The 20,814-nt window shown below is 39.4% G+C and overlaps 3 protein-coding genes across 3 annotated transcripts; all 3 read right to left on the reverse strand.

Annotated features, from left to right (window-relative positions):
* Positions 1-6,637, reverse strand: LOC131307843 (plastid division protein PDV2). Its single transcript, XM_058334554.1, has 2 exons — positions 6,056-6,637; positions 1-773 (listed from the first exon to the last, which is right to left on the reverse strand). The coding sequence occupies exons 1-2, from the start codon at positions 6,317-6,319 to the stop codon at positions 135-137; spliced, it is 903 nt and encodes a 300-aa protein (XP_058190537.1). The 5' UTR covers positions 6,320-6,637; the 3' UTR covers positions 1-134.
* Positions 6,638-7,573: 936 nt separating this feature from the next.
* On the reverse strand, positions 7,574-13,938 carry LOC131307663 (probable E3 ubiquitin-protein ligase ARI2). The gene is made up of 7 exons (XM_058334293.1): positions 13,513-13,938; positions 11,765-11,797; positions 11,387-11,663; positions 10,501-10,981; positions 9,098-9,646; positions 8,857-9,023; positions 7,574-8,030 (listed from the first exon to the last, which is right to left on the reverse strand). The coding sequence occupies exons 1-7, from the start codon at positions 13,630-13,632 to the stop codon at positions 7,900-7,902; spliced, it is 1,758 nt and encodes a 585-aa protein (XP_058190276.1). The 5' UTR covers positions 13,633-13,938; the 3' UTR covers positions 7,574-7,899.
* Positions 13,939-15,653: 1,715 nt separating this feature from the next.
* Positions 15,654-20,628, reverse strand: LOC131308462 (uncharacterized). The gene is made up of 8 exons (XM_058335401.1): positions 20,422-20,628; positions 18,965-19,113; positions 18,728-18,824; positions 17,661-17,799; positions 16,795-16,877; positions 16,509-16,643; positions 16,312-16,416; positions 15,654-16,161 (listed from the first exon to the last, which is right to left on the reverse strand). Exons 2-8 carry the CDS (start codon positions 19,054-19,056, stop codon positions 16,033-16,035), a joined length of 780 nt encoding a protein of 259 aa, XP_058191384.1. The 5' UTR covers positions 19,057-19,113; positions 20,422-20,628; the 3' UTR covers positions 15,654-16,032.
* Positions 20,629-20,814: the final 186 nt, after the last annotated feature.

The following is a 20,814-nucleotide window of genomic DNA, read 5'->3' on the forward strand; positions in this document are numbered from 1 at the left end:
TGAGAATAAGCTCTATGACTAAGATAATCAAACTGGAATAAATCATCACACCGACAAGCCTTTCCAAAGAAATTTTGTTGACATTGCGTCGAAAATACTTGGGCATATACAGAGATGGAGAGTAAGTAACCATTTTATCCGCACCCATAATTCACATCCGGTGCTGCAACAACCGACTCAAATGGAATTTCCACTCTCTCTTTCACAAGGCAACGAGCTTCACCGCCTTCCACTACCAAAACCTTACCAGGCGGGCAATGGACCATTTCTCCCTCCGCCTTATTTCCTCGTTGTTGAAAGAAACCAAACACATTGAATTTTGCGTCCCTTTTGCGAAGCCTGGGTTCACAGCCAGCCAATCCAAGAATGGATATCACACCCACGAGAGTAAGCACTGTCTTGGCTGCTGCATTGATGAAGAGTCCGAACCCTTTAGGTGGATTTTCAGATTTAGATTGCTTTTGATTTCCCTCTCTTGCTTCAATTGTTGTGCTACCATTGATGAGCCCATTCTGAGCAAGTTTACGCGTTGAAGGGAAATGTGAAAGATACCCATTTTCTGACACCATGGAGCGGGAAGGCCGACTGGGATACGGGGGAAGTAGGAGATCACTGTTGTCATCAACTGTTTCACTAGCAAACGCAGCAGCTTCATGTATGACTTCTAACTCTTCACCTTTGTATTCCTTCAGCTTCTTAAGCAGCTTCTTGCGGCTGTAATCAATCTCGGCCAAGGCTGCTTCTTTTTCATACCATTGCTGTTGTTGTAACGCCTGACAATCAAAAGAGAATTGAGAAGGTGCCCACAACAGTTTGTGAAGCAATGCAAGCTCCCAGAATTAGGATTTGTTTAGGAAAAAGAAAAGTAAAGAGAAAAACAAAATACTTGTTCAGTTTTTATGGGTCACCAAAGGAAAGGACATGAACTTTTGACGAATGCCTGTGCATTTTTCTTCTCACTTATTTGCCCAACAAACAAAAGCCAAGACTTAACCTCACTCACTTGGCTATGGTTTGTTTTTCTACCTTTCCTTTCTTGGGGGACCAACTCCAATTTCACATCACAGTAATATATAATATCTTCAACGGTCCAACCTGACAGGTTCGGTCACAACTTACACAGTGCAAGGGTTACCTGGATCGCAGATCACTGTGGGTACGATGAACGAGATCATGGTACACATACCCTTTGGAAAGCAGTACGGTGAGGGTAGGCTTTTTCGGATCATTTGTTCATTCCGAATGTGGACCATGTTTTCGGATTGGTTTAGAACTAGTAGCATCTATATAAGATTCTGTTCTTATCCAATTAGTAATGGGATTAATGAGGTCTTTTCTTGTAATATAACAATGTCCTCATCATCTGTACGCTATTTCTATAATCGGACCGCCAGAAAATCCATTCTAGTTTGCTACCGATCCCCGGTTGGCAGTTGGGATTGTTCAATCTGGATTGCAGTTTGTAACCCCTGTAGCGAATTGTGGTAACCCTCACTGCAAGTCAATACTTGCTAGCGTTCATTACAACAGTTGGTCCCAGTACACGATGCATACATTGCCCGATTAAACTATAGATCAGCAAATAAAAGAGGAAAACAAAGATATTCACACATCAGACATTTTTGCTCGAAATGAAGATCCTCTATTATTACCTACCTTTGTGCATCACGGTAGCATCTTGAGCCTTACTCTAAGCTGTGGACCTTAAGGATGCATTGCTTTGAATTCAATAGCAATAGCCTCGTACATCACTGGTGAAGCAATTCTAAGAAAAGGAATAAAAGGAAGCACATATTTTGAACATCAAGTGCTGGAAGACCATCCTAGTGGTTGCAAGTATAAGAGGTTTCAAAATTAACATCCTTTGAAACTACAAACAAGTACCATAAGTTTTACAAGAAGTACCCCTAATTATAGGTCCCCGTGCATTGTTTAATTCCCTGCAATACTTCTTTAGAGTCTGGACAAATAAATCCTGCATTGTAACGAACCATCCCCACGGATTCACGGAAGTTGGCATGGTGTGATATGTGTCAAAGAACCACCAAAAATAGCATAAAAGAAATTGGTACAGCTTAATAGTGCAAGTGCTCTATGTTGCTCGACAGACTTGCACGAAAGAGAGTAGAAACTGCCCACAATATCAAGCGCACCATGCCGCAGTAAGAAGAAAATCATATAGACACTTGCAGTTCATTATCGTTGTAAATCATAATGGAGCAACTCAGTCTACAACCTTTCCATCGGCAACAAAATGCATTAACGTTTGGGAGCCCTACAGCAACATGCTTACCTACGAAGCACCGCACCTCTAGAGGTCGAGGTATTGCCATGTCCGGACACGGGGACACGTGTCCGACATGCCACGTGGCTTGTCCAATAATTTAATTTTGGAGGGGGACACAGATGGGGACACGGGTGGGACACGTATGGGACACGACGGGGGTGCATCTGTAATTTTTTTTAAATTTTTTTTGGTGTAAATACGTTATTACTTAAAAGTTTTGGGTTAAAATGTAATTAAACCTATAAAAGAACATCTCTCTCTCTCTGAGTTATTTGATTTCTTGTAGTATTTTCATCAAAGCTAACTTCGAACCAAGTTCAGATGTCGTCAAGTAGCTCTCAAAATTTTCATTCGTACACTCGACTCAAGAATAACCACCAATTTCACTTGGGTAGAGAGCTCTCAAAAGTTTTTAGGGGAGAGGAGAGAAATGGGTCTGGGACTCCAGAGAGAGAGAGAGAGAGAGCACTTATTTTCGTTTGGAACAAATAAAAAAACAAGAGACAAGTTGTTGAGAGAGAGGGGACTTAATTACGTGAGATGGGATGAGGGCCGTCAAAGGGGGCAGTCACCTATGGTGGTTCATGAGGGTAGGGTGAGAGAGAGAGAGAGAGAGAGGAGACCTGAGAAGGGAGAGAGTGCCTTTATGTGCTATAATCTCAGCCCTCCATTTCTATGGCAAAGATTGCGAGTCAAAATATGTGCTAAAATTACTATAGGGTCAACAAGTAGGGGGAAAATCCATATAGTTGTTCACGTTCCATCTTCTCCTATTTGGTATCCTTCATCCTCATACTGAGAGATATTGTAAAGAGAAGACTGATTATCCTTCAACCATAACAGGATCATTTTCTCCCTTGTTCACTGCATAGGATAGAACAACCTCACAGGCTACGTAAACATAAGCTACAAATTCTGATTCCTCCCTTTGAAGTATCTTGGAGTACCTCTTATTTCTACTAGATTGAAGTCTGCTGATTGCCTGGTTCTTAAAGAGAAAATTTTGAAAAGGATTCACAGTTGGTCTGCCAAGGACTTGACGTATGGAGGAAGGGCACAACTGATTTAGTCGGTTCTTTTCAGTATACAAGTCTACTGGAGTTCTATATTTCTTATCCCAGTAAAGTCATTAAAGAAATTGAAAGCACGTTGATGGCCTTCCTGTGGTCAGGTTTTGAAATGAAAACTAATGCAGCAAAGGTTAGATGGGACCAAGTCTGCAGCCCTAAGGAAGAAGGAGGTCTTGGCTTAACGAGAATTAAAGAACGGAATAAGGCCACAATCCTTAGGCATCTCTGGGCTCTATGTAATAAGGCTGACACTTTATGGGTGAAATGGATTCACTCTTATTTCATTAAAGTTCCGTGTCTATGGTCTATGGACATCCCAAGTGATGCCTCTTGAACCATGAGAAAAGTGTTAAAGCTGAGGGGTTTGGGGCAGCCCTTGATTAAATACGGAATTGAAAATGGCCACCACACCTTCTTGTGGCTTGATAATTGGCATCCCCTCAGCCCCCTTTATAATAAATTTGGTGACAGGGTAGTGTACAACCTTGGAAGGTCCCTCTCTTCAAAAGTTTCAACTATTATTCATAATGACGATTGAAGATGGCCACGTCAACGAAATAGGGTTACTCAAGCTATCATGGCTCATACTCCACCTGATTTCAAGCATGAATGTGGTTAGGAGTACTAAGTGGTGTGGCTTCCCCATCCCCAAGGCTTCTCTGTAAAATCTGTGGGGGAGGCAATCAGGTGTAAGAAGCCTATCCAACAGTGGGCTAAAGAGATCTGGTTCAGCAAAAATATCCCGAGGTGGTCTTTTATTCTGGGGTTGGCTGTCCAACATAAGTTGAACACCAAAGACAGATTATTGTCTTGGGGCATAATATAGATGATGGTTGCACGCTCTGCAATTCTGGACTTGAATCTCATCACCATCTTTTCTTCCAATGTCCATTATCCTTTTTCTGTGTGGGCTGAAGTGTGAAGATCATCTAATACCTTATAACCTCCACTTTGGATGATAGAGTGGCCTGGTATATCCAGCATACTACAGATATGAGCTTTAAGAGTTGGGTTCTGAAGAATGTTTGAGCTGCTACTGTCTATACCGTGTGGATAGAGCGGAATCAAAGGATTTTTCAACAAAAGGCCTCAACAAAGGACCAGCTTATCCTCAAAACAATCTCCTGCATTAGGGAAGTTCTTAGCCTGAAAAGGGGTGTGGTACAGTCCCAAGTTAACAGAGACCTGAGGTCTCTCAGATGGAATTTTTTCTCCCTCGTAGGGTGTGTATGTAGGGGTTGGATGTTTAGCTTTGCTTTCTTTGTTTCTTTATCTGTTGCCATTTGTTTTGGCTTACTAAAGTTGTATAGCTTGGCTTTGTGTTTTCGGGGGAATGCCCCCACGATTTAGTAAATGAGTTTGTGCTTCTATAAAAAGTCACTACTTATCAAAAAAAAAAATCCGATCACCCAATTCGCTGAACGATATGTGGTTCAACACATGGGCGAATTAGGCTGGAGAGCCAGTAAATTGAATAAGCATTACCAATTGTACAAACAAGTAGGATGGGAGGTGAGTGTGACAGAGAAGAAAGATGAACGAGGAGAGGCTGCAAATCAGGTGATTGGTGGATGCTTATAAAGCACCGACACTACTAAAGGTCGCCGTGTCCGTGTATTGGACATGGGGACACACGGGGGACACGGCTAGAAAAGTACGTGGCATGTCCCTTAATTTAAATTAATTTTTGGAGGGGGACTCGCAGGGAACACAGCTGGTACACGTTTGGAGACACGGCAGAGGCATATGTGTTTAATTTTTGGGGGGTTAAATATGTTATTACGGTAAGCATCAGGGCTAATAGTGTAATTAAGTTCATAAAGATTTACCTAACATATCTGTTGAGAACATCTTAAAGGAAAGAAGGCAGTCCTGCTTTGCAACATCAAAATCATAGACCTGTCAATCTTCAGGTTCCTCTCTCTCCCTCGATCATCAAGTCCCTCTCTTCTCTCTAACCTAAATGTATTGGTATTCAGTATGTATGTCTTCTATTGTAGTTCTACATATATATAACACATATGTATACACATATATTGCCATGTACCCCACTGTGTCCGTATCCCCATTCTTTAAAAATTACTGTGTCCCGTGTGTCTGTATCTATGTTCATGCTACATAGATGCTTACAGAAAGCAACCAATTAAAAAGTTGAAACCTTTACCTTTTAGCATGAATTCTAATAAATAAGCTCAACATTCAAGAAGCAGAAAATGGGTTTTAAATTTTTAATAACATTGCTTGTGAATCATTGAACAGGAGGGTAATTCTAAAAGAGATACACACCCTAAGCATCTCCAGTCCTTACCCTTTTCTCTAACCAAACCCAAAATTTGAGTAACACTACAAATTCATCTCCAATGCATACCCATTTCCCTACCATTTTGAGTTTTACCCTTTTCTAGATTTGGGTAAAAAACTGGTGTAGCATTGGAGATGACATACCCAAATAGAGTTTTTCACCCGAATTTTCACTCGAATTTGTGGTAAAAAAAAAAAGGGTCAGGATTGGAGATGCTGGTACGAAATGCCTATACAACCGCTTCAAAATACCCAGTAATCTAACATGCTCTTGCACCCAAATCAAACCCAACAAAAACTTCAATCAGGGTTTTACTAGGGTTTCCAATTAATCCCCAATTTTTCAACTTTCAAGATTATCGAATAAAAGAAGATAAAAGAACCAGAGAGAGCAAACCTGTAGAGAAGAGAGCTGGGCCTCAAGCGATTCGAGAGCATCGCGAATGTTCAATAGACTCTCTGTTTCTTCTTCTTCTTGCTGTTCCTCTGCTACCTTATCAATGTCCTGAGATGGAGACCCATTACCCTCCTCTTCTCCCTCTAGTTCTCGTGGGTTACTATTTTTGTCTTCGGTTGTGGATGCACTGTGGATGCAATTAGTGATCTTGGTGCGAAGCTCGGATGCTCGAGCCAACACCAGTCCAATACCATCTTCATCCATCTCTCTCTCCCTTTCTCTCCCTCTCTCTGGGTTGATTTTGTTGGTGTTTGATGAGAAAGGAAATGGAGTTTTTGATTCTTGGAAGAAGCCAAAAAATGGGACAGAGGTCAGCTGCTATACAAGTGATGCAGGTGCCTTCTCAACGGATTTACATTAGGGTGTCCAGATTGGTCCCATTTTTTAGAAAATCAGTAATCCAACCACTCCAAACATATCTAGAAAATTAGGCTTATATCTAATCAGTGTCAAAATCTCCGGTCTTCATTTTCATCTCAAATGTTCACACCTTTTTGTTAATCATTTTGTACTTTACTTGTAAATTCAATTTCTTTTAATCTCTTTCTGTATTTAAAAAGTACATTTAGAAAATTCTCTACCTATTTTTTACACTCATATTCTGAGTGGCAAAAATTCTATTCTCTTAAAGAAAAGGTTGGAGTTTCCTTTCCCTTTAATATGGTGAAACAGAACGAAAATTGAAGAAATGAATTGTGGGTTTTTAAAATGCCCTAACAAAATCTTCACCCGAAGTCACAAATTCCAAATGGAAAGCCAGAGAGGAAAAGTTTTCAATCGCTAGTTAAATGTTTTTTTGCTTGGGTCAGTTCAGTTTTGCTCTTGTATTGAAGTTGCCTGAAATTAGAGATAGCAATGGGCGGGTTTGACTCATCCCTCCTCCATCCCCAAACGTGAAATCATTTTCCATCCCCGCTCCGATCTCCAATGGGGAATGGGTTCGGCCTCCCATTCCCGTACCAGAAGAAGAATAATCCCGCATTGCCATTTGCAATTACGCTTTTGTTTCTTAGTAACATTTTTCCTATCAAAGAGCAAGAAAAACTAGAAGTGTACAAGTACCAAAAAACAAATCAATCTTTTAGAAAAATCGTAGGATAATACAATATTTCCATTGGAGAGATGTCTTTCGGTGTTTCCTGGAGAGATGTCTTTCTAATTACATAAATAAGTACGTAAATTTCGTAATTGGTAACTAAATTAAGCGTGAAAGTGCTTTATTTAAATTGATACTTTATAAATAGCATATATCTAATATAGTATAAGAAGTCAACACCTTCTGCTGTCGAATATTGTTGGATGGTCAAAACAATACTCAACTAAAATCATGCAATTTGCAGCTTACAAGAACTAGAACATCAAGTAGTAGTAGTATTAGTAGTAGTTATTTTCCTTTCCTTTTCTCTTTCTTATTTCAAGCTCCAGGCAACTCTATCCAAGAAAAGACATCCATTCAAGTACCCAACAAAACAATCCTCCTCAAAGGATTTCTTAAAATTATCTCCAATTGATGTAATAGCATTACTGCTTTACACAGATTATGTGCATCAAAGCCCATAGAGCGGCTATGTACAAAATGTGGTTTCCAAAATACTTGAAAACAAGATAAGTCCTAGTCTTCTTCCATGGTATCTCAAAAAGAAGGGAGAATCATCAAATCAACGACAAAATGCAATCAACTACCAACATGTCTGGCTTTCCAATCACATATGATCATTTTTGGGGATAAATGGGGTTGCACTAGAGCTGTACACTTAAAAATATTTTCAATGGCAAAGCGAAGATCAATCAATGACATCCGCTGGTAAGTTGAGGTCAATCGTGCAGCTGCCAAGGCTTCCCGTTCTGGGACGCTTATTCCTCGATGAGCATCCACTTTCGTATGAACCCCCAGAGCCTGAAGGTCGACCAGGTTCTGCGACATTTCCAACAAATAACAACTTTGCTTCATGAGAGCTATATAAATACGTGTTGGCTTTATTTACATTGGGATACCACCACGGGTTATTGAGCATATTAACATGTGATACGTCTCTGTCTGATATTAATTTATCTATACAAATGTTAAAGAGAACAACCAACTTCTAGATATCAATTGTAGTACAATAAGTACAACTATTTTAATTGTGGTGAAGAGGTTTAATTGATGTTTTAGCCAAGCATCTCAGGCTTGTGAGTGGCTTTGTTCCTGGGCCATGTCCTTTGTGAGTTGCCTAGGTGTTTGTGTGCTCTTTTTTGGGTTGTGTCAAGAGCCTCTTTGCACATTCTTCTTCATGGTAATAACTAGCTAACTTACTGGAAAACCACATATTTGGAAAAATTCCATGCCCTCAGCTATAGGTCATAGACAAATATTGCAAAACAATTAGGAGCTAGTATTATTATATCACTACTTGTATAAAAATAGAATCTAGAAAAATACATACAAAGTGATCTTTAACCTACAATAGAAAGTAATTTGTGCATGAACTAAACTTGTCAAAGTTCTGTCAATGAGTAAGGTTTAACTGAAACGACGGTGTCAGTGAAAGGACCATAAGGAATGTCAACCATTTAGAAGTGGTCTGATGAACCACACTACCTTGACCCTCACCATGACATAACACAATGTTTTCGCACCAACTACCAATTAGAATCTACCTAGTGTAATACTTCCCAACTGCATAGGGAATTCCAGAATTCCACACCTCTAATAAATAATGAACATCCAAGTAGCAGAAAACAAAGTCAACACAACATACCATTTGGCGAATAATCCGGAGTTGGACATTTGCCAGTGTTTTCGGCTTTAGGGTTCCAACAGACAGAAAGTTCAGTTGCCTTCTCAATGCCTTTCGACTGGTACGGAGCTATATTGTGTATACCAAACTGGAGTGAACCCAATAATTCATTCTCAATGCAGTCATACCTACAAGAAGTTAGAAAGTGCTTGAGTTTCAAAAATATTAAACAAAGTTTAACACTTACCACAGCCATACTCACATTTTCTTACAGAGGTTATCAGTGATAACACAGAGATTGATGACTTGCATCCTTATCTGCATAACTTTGTCCTCAGCAAACTGATCAAATGGCTCTTCTACAAACTTGGATAATTTCTCAACATTTGCCTCAAGTTGCTGCTGCTGGTCCTCAAATAAATTTTGCTTTATTTCCCTTTCCTTGTTGGTCATCTCATCCTTAAACAGGTCATCACCAAACATATAAAAAGCAAATGGATATGAATATGAAAGCACCCGCCTTGATCTAAAGAGCCTGTAAAGTCCATTTGTAACCCAGCTGAAATCTCTAAGTTTAGAATCTTTTTTCTCCAAGTTCGACACCTTCTCTCTTATGGTCTCCTTCAGGTTAGATTCAAGCTTAAAGGAATCTGTATGAGCTTTGTAGCGACTATGGTAGTGCATGTAACGGTAGAGGTCCCGCTTTGCACGCTCAGCATTCTTCTCACGATCTTCTTTATATCGACCACAACTGTGACCACTGATTCGGGACCAAGTATGATCACGGCCAGTAGCTCCACCACAAAGCCAACTACATCAAAAGTAAGGAAAAAATTATTCAATTTAACTACACCAAAAGATAGAATCTCATAGGAAAAAAGTGAATGTGCTATACAAAAATAGGGCAAAAATAGGGGTGATGGATGTTGAAGGATGCAGCAGAACAAAAAAGACTTGACAGTCAAACAAAATGAAAAATGAACCAAATCACAGACCAAAACCTATGATTGAGGGAAGGACACCTCTGAGTATATAATTCTTGCCATCAGTATTCTGATCCTCTTAGGGATATTTTATAATGAATGCCAAGAACATAAATCAGGAGCAGCCTGATTCCAATGGTTTGTGGTTAAGACCCTAGAGACTAAATCATCCAGCAATTCTGCTCATAACATCAAATAGATTCCAGTAAGGACCATTCCTGGACTCCCATATCAAGGTTTAGGAACACAGTAGGAGCGGAACATTCATCCCTTGAATTTTCACAGAAGGGCGAAGTTTTCAACTTCTCCAGATTTAGGATCAGCAAACATCTCTCAGATCAACAGTGTTGGAAACAAATAATAATGATATAGAAAGTACAATGGCTCTAACTGCTTCCAGACCCCACCACCCAGTCTCTAAAATACACGAGAGGAAAAAAAATTGACAAAACTTTCAGACATAATAACGACAACATAGTTCAAGGATCTCTAGAAAAGATAAACAATTTATATAACAATGGTGAGGTCAAAACTCAAAAGAAAGCTGGTCTTTTCTTTCACATTATAAAGTATAAACTATCAAGAAGCCAATCATGAACAACACAGGATTCTGATGCAAGCGATTCACAAAAATAGCACCAACCCCTAAAATGAAACTAATGCAAACAGAAAGAAATCTCACCAAAATGCTTGCCCACATATGCAGCTCACCAGATTGCAGCCCCCGTTCTTCTCCACCGGTTTGTGACACTTTGGACAAGGTTTTGTATGTACAGTAATCCAATTAACTGTCTCAGACTCATCACGACACTTCTTGGTCCACAGCTCCCACATCAAACACGAACATGGTGAGTGCGCATCAGCTAAGCAGCTGAAACAGAACTGTAAACCACAAGAACATTCAACCTCACAAAATTCATCATCTTCAACACGAATCGCATTCCCACAGTGGGGAGTACTTGGGCACCATTTAACCATTTTATTATCCTCGATATACGACTCAAGCAGAAAACGATCAAATTTGTCAGCTAAATCAGGATGCCTCTTCCTAACAAGATTTCTGATAACAGCTTCATCACAGATAGCATTACATTTGTGAGCCATGCACCTAATACGCTTACTCTGACCCTCATTTATCTTCACAATAAAATGCTCCGTCCAACCTAAAAGCAAGAACCCAAATATATGAAAGATGAACATAAACCCCAATATAAATTATATGTTTCAGAATGATATTTCCCCAAGAAGTTATATTTCTAAACAACCTAGTAGTAAATGCACTCCCCAACAAGAAGTTACAAAATCCCGAGCAAGGTAATTCCAAAGTATCAGGTAGGTAGAACAGTAACAGGAGCATAAATACAATTACTGGATCCTTTTTCCTCGTACTGAAAATTGAAGTCCGAAACCTTCATCTAAAATCTGCAAGTTCTGTGGGCCTGTGCATTAAAGTGGCTCATAGGCTAGTCCATGGTTTTGGAACTAGTCCATGGTTTTGGAAACTTCCTTAGATAACTACTGTAAGGTAATAAAGCTAGCAAGCCAACAGACAAAAGATCCAAGCTTACAGTCGTTGCAAAAGTTGTGGCCACACTCCATTTTTGTCACCGCAGTACCAGGTACATCCTCCATGCAAATATTGCATGCCACGGTGGCAAATGGAGATGAATCAAGATCATGTTTTTCAACAACAGTCACACCCGCTTCATCAAACAAGAAAGAACTTCCCTTCTCCACAAGCACCGCAAACAACCTTTCCACATCCCAGCGGTAATGAATGAGTAGAGTCCGGGCGTGAAATTCTCTTAGAGACAGCAAATCCATTACCCTACGCAAATCTTCCCTCTAAAAAAATGCACAGTAGGTAAAATTCAGTCTTCCAAGAAAAAGCTGATATATTCACAACAGCAACACAAAAGGTAAATAAGAGGATGTTTCTCTTTTACCTGTGCAACCAAAAGAGACTCTTTTGTGATTACCTGCAAAAGTTGAAGCACATATCAATGCTGTAAATACAGAACTTTCTTACAAAACTCCCAAACAGAATGATACTGCTCTTTGTAACCCCTTTTTTCTTCAAACCAAACCACCTAACACTGTGGCTCATTAGTTAGAAACGCCACAGCCGCACAATGATGGCCGTATACATACTAAGTATACAGGGTAGGCTATAGAGTTTAGATACAAGGATAACAACAAAACACATAACAAATAAATCACAAATTTACAGTAGACTAAGTCTGTCTGTGAAGAAAAATTCAAGCATCATTTGGTACATAATATAAAGAAACCCAACAAACATTGTAGTTTTCTAATGCAAGATTTGAAATTCAGTATTACTTATGGGTTCAAAGCAAGTTTACTTCTTTATTTTCAATGGGTCGCACAGACAAAGCATTTCCATTGGAAGTCTCAATTGTTCACAGTAAAATAATAGAACAATCCACAGCCTTTATTGTGCACTTCTCTTTGCACTTTCTTTCATTTAATTGCTCAAATCTAGTTTATTATGCCATCATCTTTTCTAATGCTTTCTATAATCTACGGATATGGATAAGAGACACATGTATTACACAGTATGGATTCGTTTGCTATGTATCTGATACACAATGGCAACTATCTGATGCCTACGCGACTCCCTCCTACAAATATCTGTGCTTCACTGCCACATCATTGTGGAGTAGTTTTTTCGTACAAAAATGCAGTCAAAAACCACATCCCTTCTATAGCGACTATCAGATAGGGGTTCAGATTGTGTAATGGGTACTTCACAAGTAGCCGGTATTCCACTCAAAACCTACAAAAACAAGTTACTACCATAGTTCATCCTCAAGGGGGTTTAACATTCAGAAATCATGGTGAATACTCACACTTCCTACTTACGTGCTGTAGAAAGTGAAGCAATACCCATACAATCATAATCACAGGAAATTTTATGCCTAGAAATTGAGAAATGCACAACATAGCCATCCACCAACAAAACAAAACCCTTTTCAATCCTTTATAGAGAGGTGAAAATATGTTGAAGAGCCATCCTTCAAATCAAAAAAACTTCTCCCACGACCACGCCCAACAAAATGGCATTAAAAGATATTTTTGGCTGGTAGTATTCCAAAAAAGATTGTTAATTCTGTAAAAAAACCACTCATACTCGATGACGCAAGAGAAGCCATTGAAAAAGCTAATGAACATTGCAAATATTCGGCATTGGGATAGCGGCAAGATTCCTTTTTTCGCCCCCCCCATGTCCCAACCAATAATTCAATCACTATACTAGAGGCCCAAAATCAACAAAATGAAACTTCAGCCAGTAATAAGATTAACAAGTCTTTTTTTTTTTTAATAACTCAGGTGTCTGGGCCAGTTTACGTGTACCTCGGCCCAAATCCACCGCGCCCTTGCGCGGAGCCCTATTAAAGCCGGTGCAAAGCTCCGTATAACACACAATAAATCCCAAATAATCGAACCACATCCCTCCGAAAACAGTTCACAACAAACAAACAGCTCCAATTCAGTAGAAAAGATGTATCTATAGTTTTTTGGGTAAATGATGTATCTATAGTTATTAGAGCAAAAAAGGAATTAAACTAGAAGCTGAAAAAATCAAGGACTTCCTCGGCCATCATAAACGACACAGGATTGAATTCGAAAAAACTAACCGTCTCACGTATCCAAACGCGCATTGAATTAATACCTTACTTGTAGGGCCTTTCGGTGGGACCCACTGGACATCGGACTCGTCGTTCTCGAGTCCGTCGAGGGAGTCTCGATCGGAGTAGTAATAATCTTCCTCGCCGCTCGTGCAATCTTCCATCGCAAAGGTGGATAAAGCTGTGAGAATCAATGTGTCTTTAAAAGTATACGCATATATTTATATAGATATAGATATATGTGTGCGTATAAATTAGTTGAGATCGGGAGAGTATCCGGCGGTTCGATCGGGTATGGACGGGAGAAGAAGAGAAGAGAGGGGAGGGTTTGATTATAGGAGAGATCGAGGTGGATTCCGGCGAGCTGGCCGGCAGGAGGAGAGAGAGAATTGGGTGGAGAGAGAGAGAGAGAGAGAGAGAGAGAGAGGAGGGGCTTTAAGGGAAGAAAGACGGAAAGAGTATATAGTATTTATTAACTGGAGAGAGTATTTATTAACTGGAGAGAGAGAGAGAGAGAGAGAGAGAGAGAGAGATTTTGGTGTCGTTGCGGTGAGAGAAGCAGCTGAAGGGAGTGAAAAAAAATCAGGGAGTGCGAGTCATTCTACAATCACACCCAAACATGCACCCATACACGCACTAGAATATGTGTGCAGTGTGTAGAACCCACACACATATTTGAGTTTGTCAAGTGAATGTGATTATATAATTATTAAAAAAAGGGAGTGATTTTCGCACTCCCCAAATTATTAACCGCACTTCCGAAAGAGGTGCGAAAATCAATATGCGGTTGATCTTCAAATTATTAACTTTTGAGGAGTGCAAAAATCAATATAAGTTGATTGCGGATAATAATTTAGGGAGTGCGAAAATCACTCCCCAGAAAAAATTAATTTCGGAGAAACTGAATTTATATTTGGATACTATTGGGACCAAGTTTCTCGAGAAGTGAAAAAATTTGACCTTTATCTATGAGGGTTGGGAAACAAGTTTGCGGTCTCTAAAATACTATAAAATTTGGTCAAATATATTTTCCACGAGTATAGTTTATTTTTCAGATAATGTTTCCAGTAGAATTATTAAGAGTTTTACATTGGGTAAAATGAGTTTGGGTTTGGTTTGGATTTTTTCTCGTAAATGTAAGGTAAGGTGCTCATTTTCTTTTCCTTATTTGGTGGAATGATCAAACCAGTACATGGTTTCCTTGTTCGATTATATGACGGAGCTCCCATAATAAGTAGTACTAGATAATAAGTAGAGTTGGGCCTATAATAAAGTACTAGATAATAAGTAGAGATGGGCAAAAGTACGGTTGTTCGGTCTTCCACAAACACTTTATACGAAGTACTAGTTTTTCCCCCTCCACGTCTCTCTTTTTTTTTTTTTTTTCGATCGAGCCGCTCTTCCTCATTCCACTCGTCCAAAGTTATTCACAAACTTGTACAATCGATGCCTCAGAGATAGCCAACTTTATTATCGAATAAATCAAGAAACGGATGACGATTTGGCACCACTGGAGGTGTTAAAAGAACAACTGTGAGAATCGAAAAACCCATTAAAAAAAAAACACGACGATTGTTCGCGGATGTTGCAAGAGCCCTTTGTTTGATCTTCTCCAAACACTTTAAAGTAGTTTTTCCCCTGTGGTAAATCACTTGAGTTTTACTTATAGAAATCTCTCCACTCCTCCTCCTATCATCCTAGTGGATTATCTATTCAAGTTGTCGAATGAGCCAAGTTGTTCAAGTCCACTTGTTGGAATTGTTAAAAACTCATCCAATCCAATATCAACTTGTTAGAGAGAGAGAGAGAGAGAGATCAACTCAATTCCGAACATATTTTAAAAACTACTACTTCTTTCTTGGAAATAACTCCTTACTCGTCTCAATTAGCATATACTACTCAACTCGGGTTGACTACAAAACAGCAAATTTAAATACATTTTTAAAACTCGTTAAGCTTTACGAGAAGAGAAGAGGGCGGCTCATTTGCATTCAGATTTCTCTCGTATCTCTGGAAATTCTTCCTTTTCACACTTTCTCCTCTTTCTTGTCAATTTGGAAAGAAATACTCCAGCAGGGTCACATTTACCCACCACAAAGTTTAATAAACTATTATTGGAAGGACCAGACTGCACCTAATAATACTATACTAGTAATTCTTGAGCAATTCCAGGAAGTAGATGCTGCCATATTAGGACCACACTATGGCCTTCACCATCTTCAGAAGTCAAAGTCCATGGTCCAACTCACAAAATAAAACAAAAAACAATTGCATTGGACAAGACAAACTTAGAAACAGATTACATTATTATACACAACGAAAAGCCCTTCTGTCAAACATGGTAGGAAGCACAGATCAACTTCGTACCAGACAAATTTTTCTAATAAGCAAATGCTTCCTACTTCAGTGACCCGTCAGGGAATCGAATTCGAGCATGTCGAGCAGAACCGCTATCACGTTCAGAGCTATGGTATTACAACATTTAACAGCCATGGTCTGCAATGAAAATGGAATGAAACCAGGATTACAGCAGAGCAAAAGCAAAAAGTTGCAATCAGTTTAGATTAGTCTTCCACTTCATCAAGGTTGGTCCGGAAAAGATAATCTTCTGTTTCTAATTCATCGTGAAAAAGAGAAACAGAGGGCATCTCAAACTTCTTCGTAAGTCCATTACTCTCTGATGATCTCCGTCCCTGTAAATTTTGCCTCGGTTAATCACAAGTACCGTAAGAGGGAAAAATGGGTGCACTTGCAAGTTCATTTGAAGAAGAAGATTCACATAACAACAGTCTACTGGAAATACAAACATCAACCATCATGTTTTTGAGGTGAACAGGACTAACCTTTCTCAAGATGTAAAAGAAATAATGAAATCCGTCTCCAAAAGTATTCCACTCCACAGACCAGGTGAATTCTGGCGCAGTAAATAAAGGGCGCCTGAAGTGTGGCTGTGGGACACGAACATTGCAACTGATGAAAATACAGAAGTAGAAACTTATACAAGCGACAAAGAGGGCCCTTAAAGTTAATTGTGTTTTACCTGGCCAAAAGTGATTGAGATGAAAATGCCATCTGGTTTAAGAACCCTATGAACACCTCGAAGCATGGCCATTGCCTTGCTTACTGTTGCAGGCTGTGGATTCCAGGGGTCACCACTGTCCAAGAACAATACATCCTTCAATTTAAAATTACATGCATCTTCATCTCATTAAAGGCAAAAGACTAAGCAATAAGCATGACAGAGATACATAGGCCAAGTTTAGCAGACAAGAATAACACCATAAATAAAATGACTACATTGGGTAGGGTCATACTCAATAGCTTACCATAGTTCCTTTCTCGATAACCACATCAAAACACTCATTGCCAAATGGAAGGTCTAGCATATCAGCTTCCAGCACTTTTATTTCTGGTGACAAAGGCAACCCCAAAAAATGAACAAACAAATTGCGAACAATCCTCTCATATTACAGCATACGATTTGTTTACCACAATACCATCACTATACTCATGTTTCAAAACACGACGACCAATTATCGTTTTTCAAAAACAACCTTACCAGTTACTAGATGCTACTAGCATAAACATACAAAGCACGATACTGTCAATTACTGGCGTCGCTCTTCCCAAACGAAACTTGACTCAGCTCATTTAAGAAAAAACCAGCAAAGACTTCTGCATTGCATAAATATACAGAAATGACAAATCTGTTTTTAGATCACCCAGTTCAAAAATTCACTGTTCGTTGCAAGAATTACCAGAATTCCTCAGCTTCTACAGTGGTTGTATATGCATTCAACATGATAGGTCAAACTATTTACAATTTGGCATGCTTTTATAAAGTAGAGCCTAGACTTAATCACATATTTAGTCTTACTGGTTACCGAGAGAATGATCCAGGCTCAACTATTTCCCATGATTGATGAGTAATCACTGGTTCACACGTACAAAATGACTGAATTGAAGAATAATGTGCTTAATGGCTAGGTTAAACCGAACTTCAAAATGAAAACATCACAATCAGTCGCAACATCAAAATTTCAAATCATACGAATAATTGGATTCTTATCCAGCATTCGTTTAATCAAGATTGACTCAAACTAAGCCATTAACGGCTCAATCTTAGTTTTAGTCTCATAGTATCAACATAGCAACAGGGTAGTGACTTCCCCACCATAGTCAAGCTACAAACCTTTGTATCCCTTGGATTGTAACCTTTTCTGCATCTTCTCCACAGCAACTGCAGACAAATCAATGCACGTTATTTCTGTAATTCCATCCTTGTACAGTTCTTCACACAACTGCGAGTTTCCACACCCCACCTCCAATACCTGCAAAAAAACAAAAAAAAAAACAAAACAAAACACAAAATGAAAACATCTTACATCAATAAACAAATTTACAATTTTCTTCGGGCAATGATGATGCCAAAACTGCTTTTGTTAATGCTAAAACTGTTGTGCATAAGAGTCTTGTACTTTGCACATGATACAAGCTCTTTATGCACAAAAGTTTTGACATTAACAAAAATAATTTTGGCATTAGCACCACCCTTTTCTAAAATGTGCATGAACTCTATGCATATCTTTATCTATCTATTGCTACTACAAAGGGAACACCACTTTATGATGTGAACGTGAGAGTGAGGCTGGCTCATATTTCCATTTCCGAAACTACCACTTTAACTGCTTAAAAAAACTGCCAAGGATATAAAAAGCTGCTTTCTTCTCCCCTCTTTCATGCTTTCACAAATCAGATCTCATTAGGCTCAATTGAAGCTATAGTAATTTTCACACTCCCATTTTTTATAACCACACTCTCTTTTTTGTCTTCCTGTGCTATGAATTTACATTGTTGTCCTTCCAAGGGTGAAAGAATATACAAATAAACAGTTAATTTTGTAAATTCACGTCACAAGAGAACAAAAAAGGGAGAGCGGTAATAAAAAAAAAGTGGAGTGTGAAAATCAGTTACCAAAGATTTTCCCCTTTCCCTCTTCAGCTTAGGGCTGCAAACGAGCCGAGCCGAGCTTTGTTGTGTTCGAGCTCGAGCTCAGCTATTAACGAGCCGAGCCCGATTCAGTTACTAAATTGAGTCTTTCTAGACGAATCGAGCCTACTTTTTCGAGCCGAGCCGAGCCGAGCTTTGGAGTGTTAAGCTCGGCTCGTTTACCAAACGAGCTCTTTTTGCATAGTACGATTTGCGTGTGCCTGATTGCCAATATATGTAGAAGAGAGAGAAAAGAGAGAAGCATTATACAGAGGAATTCGGTTCAACGTGCTGTTGGATGAGATGCCGGAAATGTGAATACTCTTTGAACCATTCGTAATGCTCCTCATGAGCGAACCTCTGATCCCTGAAATAGAACAAGAATAAGCAAAATTACGAAGGCAAAAAAAAGAGAAATTAGGAAAAAGCGAAGGCCTGAAACTTAGTAATCAGTTGCAAGGTAGTAAATTTTAGTGAAGAACAAAGGGTAAGGAGGCAAGGGTTTACCAGTAATGAGGATCGAGGTATGCTAACGCCGTAGACGGTTCGATGGAGAATGTTGTCTGCGATTCCGTCGCAATTTGGCTGTCTCCGTCCATTTATCGACAGTCGTTGAGTTCGTCCGTCGTCTTCTTGGTTCTTCCACAGACAAAACCCTAAACCAGTGCCGAAGAAGTCGTTTATTTCAGACACGGGCAAAATGTAACAGTTGCAAATTACCCGACTGAACTATCGCTAGTTTTTACTTTGCGCCCCTCCAGAAAAAGTATCCGGCCACAATGTTAAAAGTTTGCGTCCACGGGGTTATAAGAGGTAAAAAATTGCGGCCAAGAGTGTTAAAGTTTGCGCCCATAACGTTGTGCTTTGGAGTAAGAAAGTGGCCTTTCAAAAGTGGCCTTTTGCCTTAATGGGCGGCTGTAAACGAGCCGAGCTTTATCGAGTTCGAGCTCAACTCGTTTACTAAACGAATCAAAAATTTGAGTTCGAGCCTTGACGAGCTGAGCTTAGACATTTACTAAACGACCCTATTTAATCGAGCTGAGCCCCCTTAACGAGCCGAACTTTTGTCGAACGAGCGCTCCACGGCTCGTTCACTAAACAAGTCGAAAATTTGAGCTCAAGCTCGGCTCGTTTACTAAACGAGTCGAGCAAAGCAGAACGTTAACGAGCCTAGCCGAGTCGAGCTCGCGAGCTGCTCGATTCATTTACTGCCCTTAGCCTACCTCCATTTGAAGTCCAAACCGCAAGGAAATACGTTCAAAATATAACATTAAAGATCTTTACAGTGGCCAAAAAAAAATTTCCTTGCAAAAGTAATTCAAGATAACTATTTTGAAAAGTCATTTCTTTGCAAACTAATTTTATAAAAATTGCTTAGAGGCCCTCGATCCTATTAAAATCGCGATCCTAGCATGGTAAACTTCCCGATGAACGGTCAACGGGTAGAGTAGAGAAGGTGATAACGGCGATATTGATTAAAGAGCTTAATTTGGCGTCGTTAACGTTATTATCATTGGGGATACATCTGGGGCGAGCCTAGATAATACGGATAAACAAAATTGTAGTGCCTAGACTCCGGCATTTCTCTCCGTTTTCTTGTTCTTGTTAGAATAATGACACCATAAGCTGCTGTCAAAAATGGCAAAAAAAAGAAGGGAATTGAGAGGCGATAGATATCAATTGTGGTTTTCAAAACGCATTTTTGTCAGATAAGTACTTTTTGATTCACTTGTGTGCAGCCATTCATCAGCATACATGTTTACACTCTTTGAAAGAAAAAACGGATGTAAGAAAGAAGCACACAGAATCTATGCTGCCCCTGCTTAAGGAGCGCAAATTATCCTAGAGAGAGAGATGATATTATACTTCAGTATCATAGTGTTGTTGGTTTACAGCAGGTCAACATAATCAAAATGGAGTAATATTAAGCAACTATAAAGAGACGATAAGGTACCCAAAAATACCGAAAAGTACTCCTGCGATTTCAATTCTTTGCCTCTTATGAATCACAAGTAAATAGTCCGTGCAGGTCCTTCAATGAGCAGGTCCTCGAGGAAATTTTGAATGAGAAATCGGTGGGCAGTAACTTTTTCTACAACTTCCTTGGTGTTGGACATGGAGAAGTTGGAGGCTTTAGGTCCTCGTACCTGTTCAACGAATCGGTGCAAGTCTATGTTTAGTACTTAAAATAAGGCAAACTACTGAAGCTGCCTATTGAACTTTGTCTCATTAAGTAGCGTTTGGATGTTAGACTCGTAAAAGGTAAGAGATTCTACTTCGTCCTTCCTTGTCTCTTCTTTTCCCTCACACAGTTCACTCTCTATAAACTACCCTTCTACCCAAACGGGACTTATCAT

The sequence above is a fragment of the Rhododendron vialii genome, chromosome 11a, assembly GCF_030253575.1.
Source record: "Rhododendron vialii isolate Sample 1 chromosome 11a, ASM3025357v1".
Lineage (NCBI taxonomy): Eukaryota > Viridiplantae > Streptophyta > Magnoliopsida > Ericales > Ericaceae > Rhododendron > Rhododendron vialii.

What these genes read in the sequence shown, in the direction of transcription:
- LOC131307843 (XM_058334554.1), bottom strand. Translation starts at nt 6,319, where the DNA reads ATGGATGAAGATGGTATTGGACTGGTGTTGGCTCGAGCATCCGAGCTT. An exon ending in CCCAGCTCTCTTCTCTACAG is followed by an intron (nt 774 to 6,055) that starts GTTTGCTCTCTC and finishes TTTGATTGTCAG; the next exon opens with GCGTTACAACAACAGCAATG.
- LOC131308462 (XM_058335401.1), bottom strand. Translation starts at nt 19,056, where the DNA reads ATGGACGGAGACAGCCAAATTGCGACGGAATCGCAGACAACATTCTCC. An exon ending in TACCTCGATCCTCATTACTG is followed by an intron (nt 18,825 to 18,964) that starts GTAAACCCTTGC and finishes GTTCTATTTCAG; the next exon opens with GGATCAGAGGTTCGCTCATG. An exon ending in TCTTTTACATCTTGAGAAAG is followed by an intron (nt 16,162 to 16,311) that starts GTTAGTCCTGTT and finishes CAAAATTTACAG; the next exon opens with GGACGGAGATCATCAGAGAG.
- LOC131307663 (XM_058334293.1), bottom strand. Translation starts at nt 13,632, where the DNA reads ATGGAAGATTGCACGAGCGGCGAGGAAGATTATTACTACTCCGATCGA. An exon ending in ATATGTGGGCAAGCATTTTG is followed by an intron (nt 9,647 to 10,500) that starts GTGAGATTTCTT and finishes CTTTTGATGTAG; the next exon opens with TTGGCTTTGTGGTGGAGCTA. An exon ending in GATAACCTCTGTAAGAAAAT is followed by an intron (nt 9,024 to 9,097) that starts GTGAGTATGGCT and finishes AACTTCTTGTAG; the next exon opens with GTATGACTGCATTGAGAATG.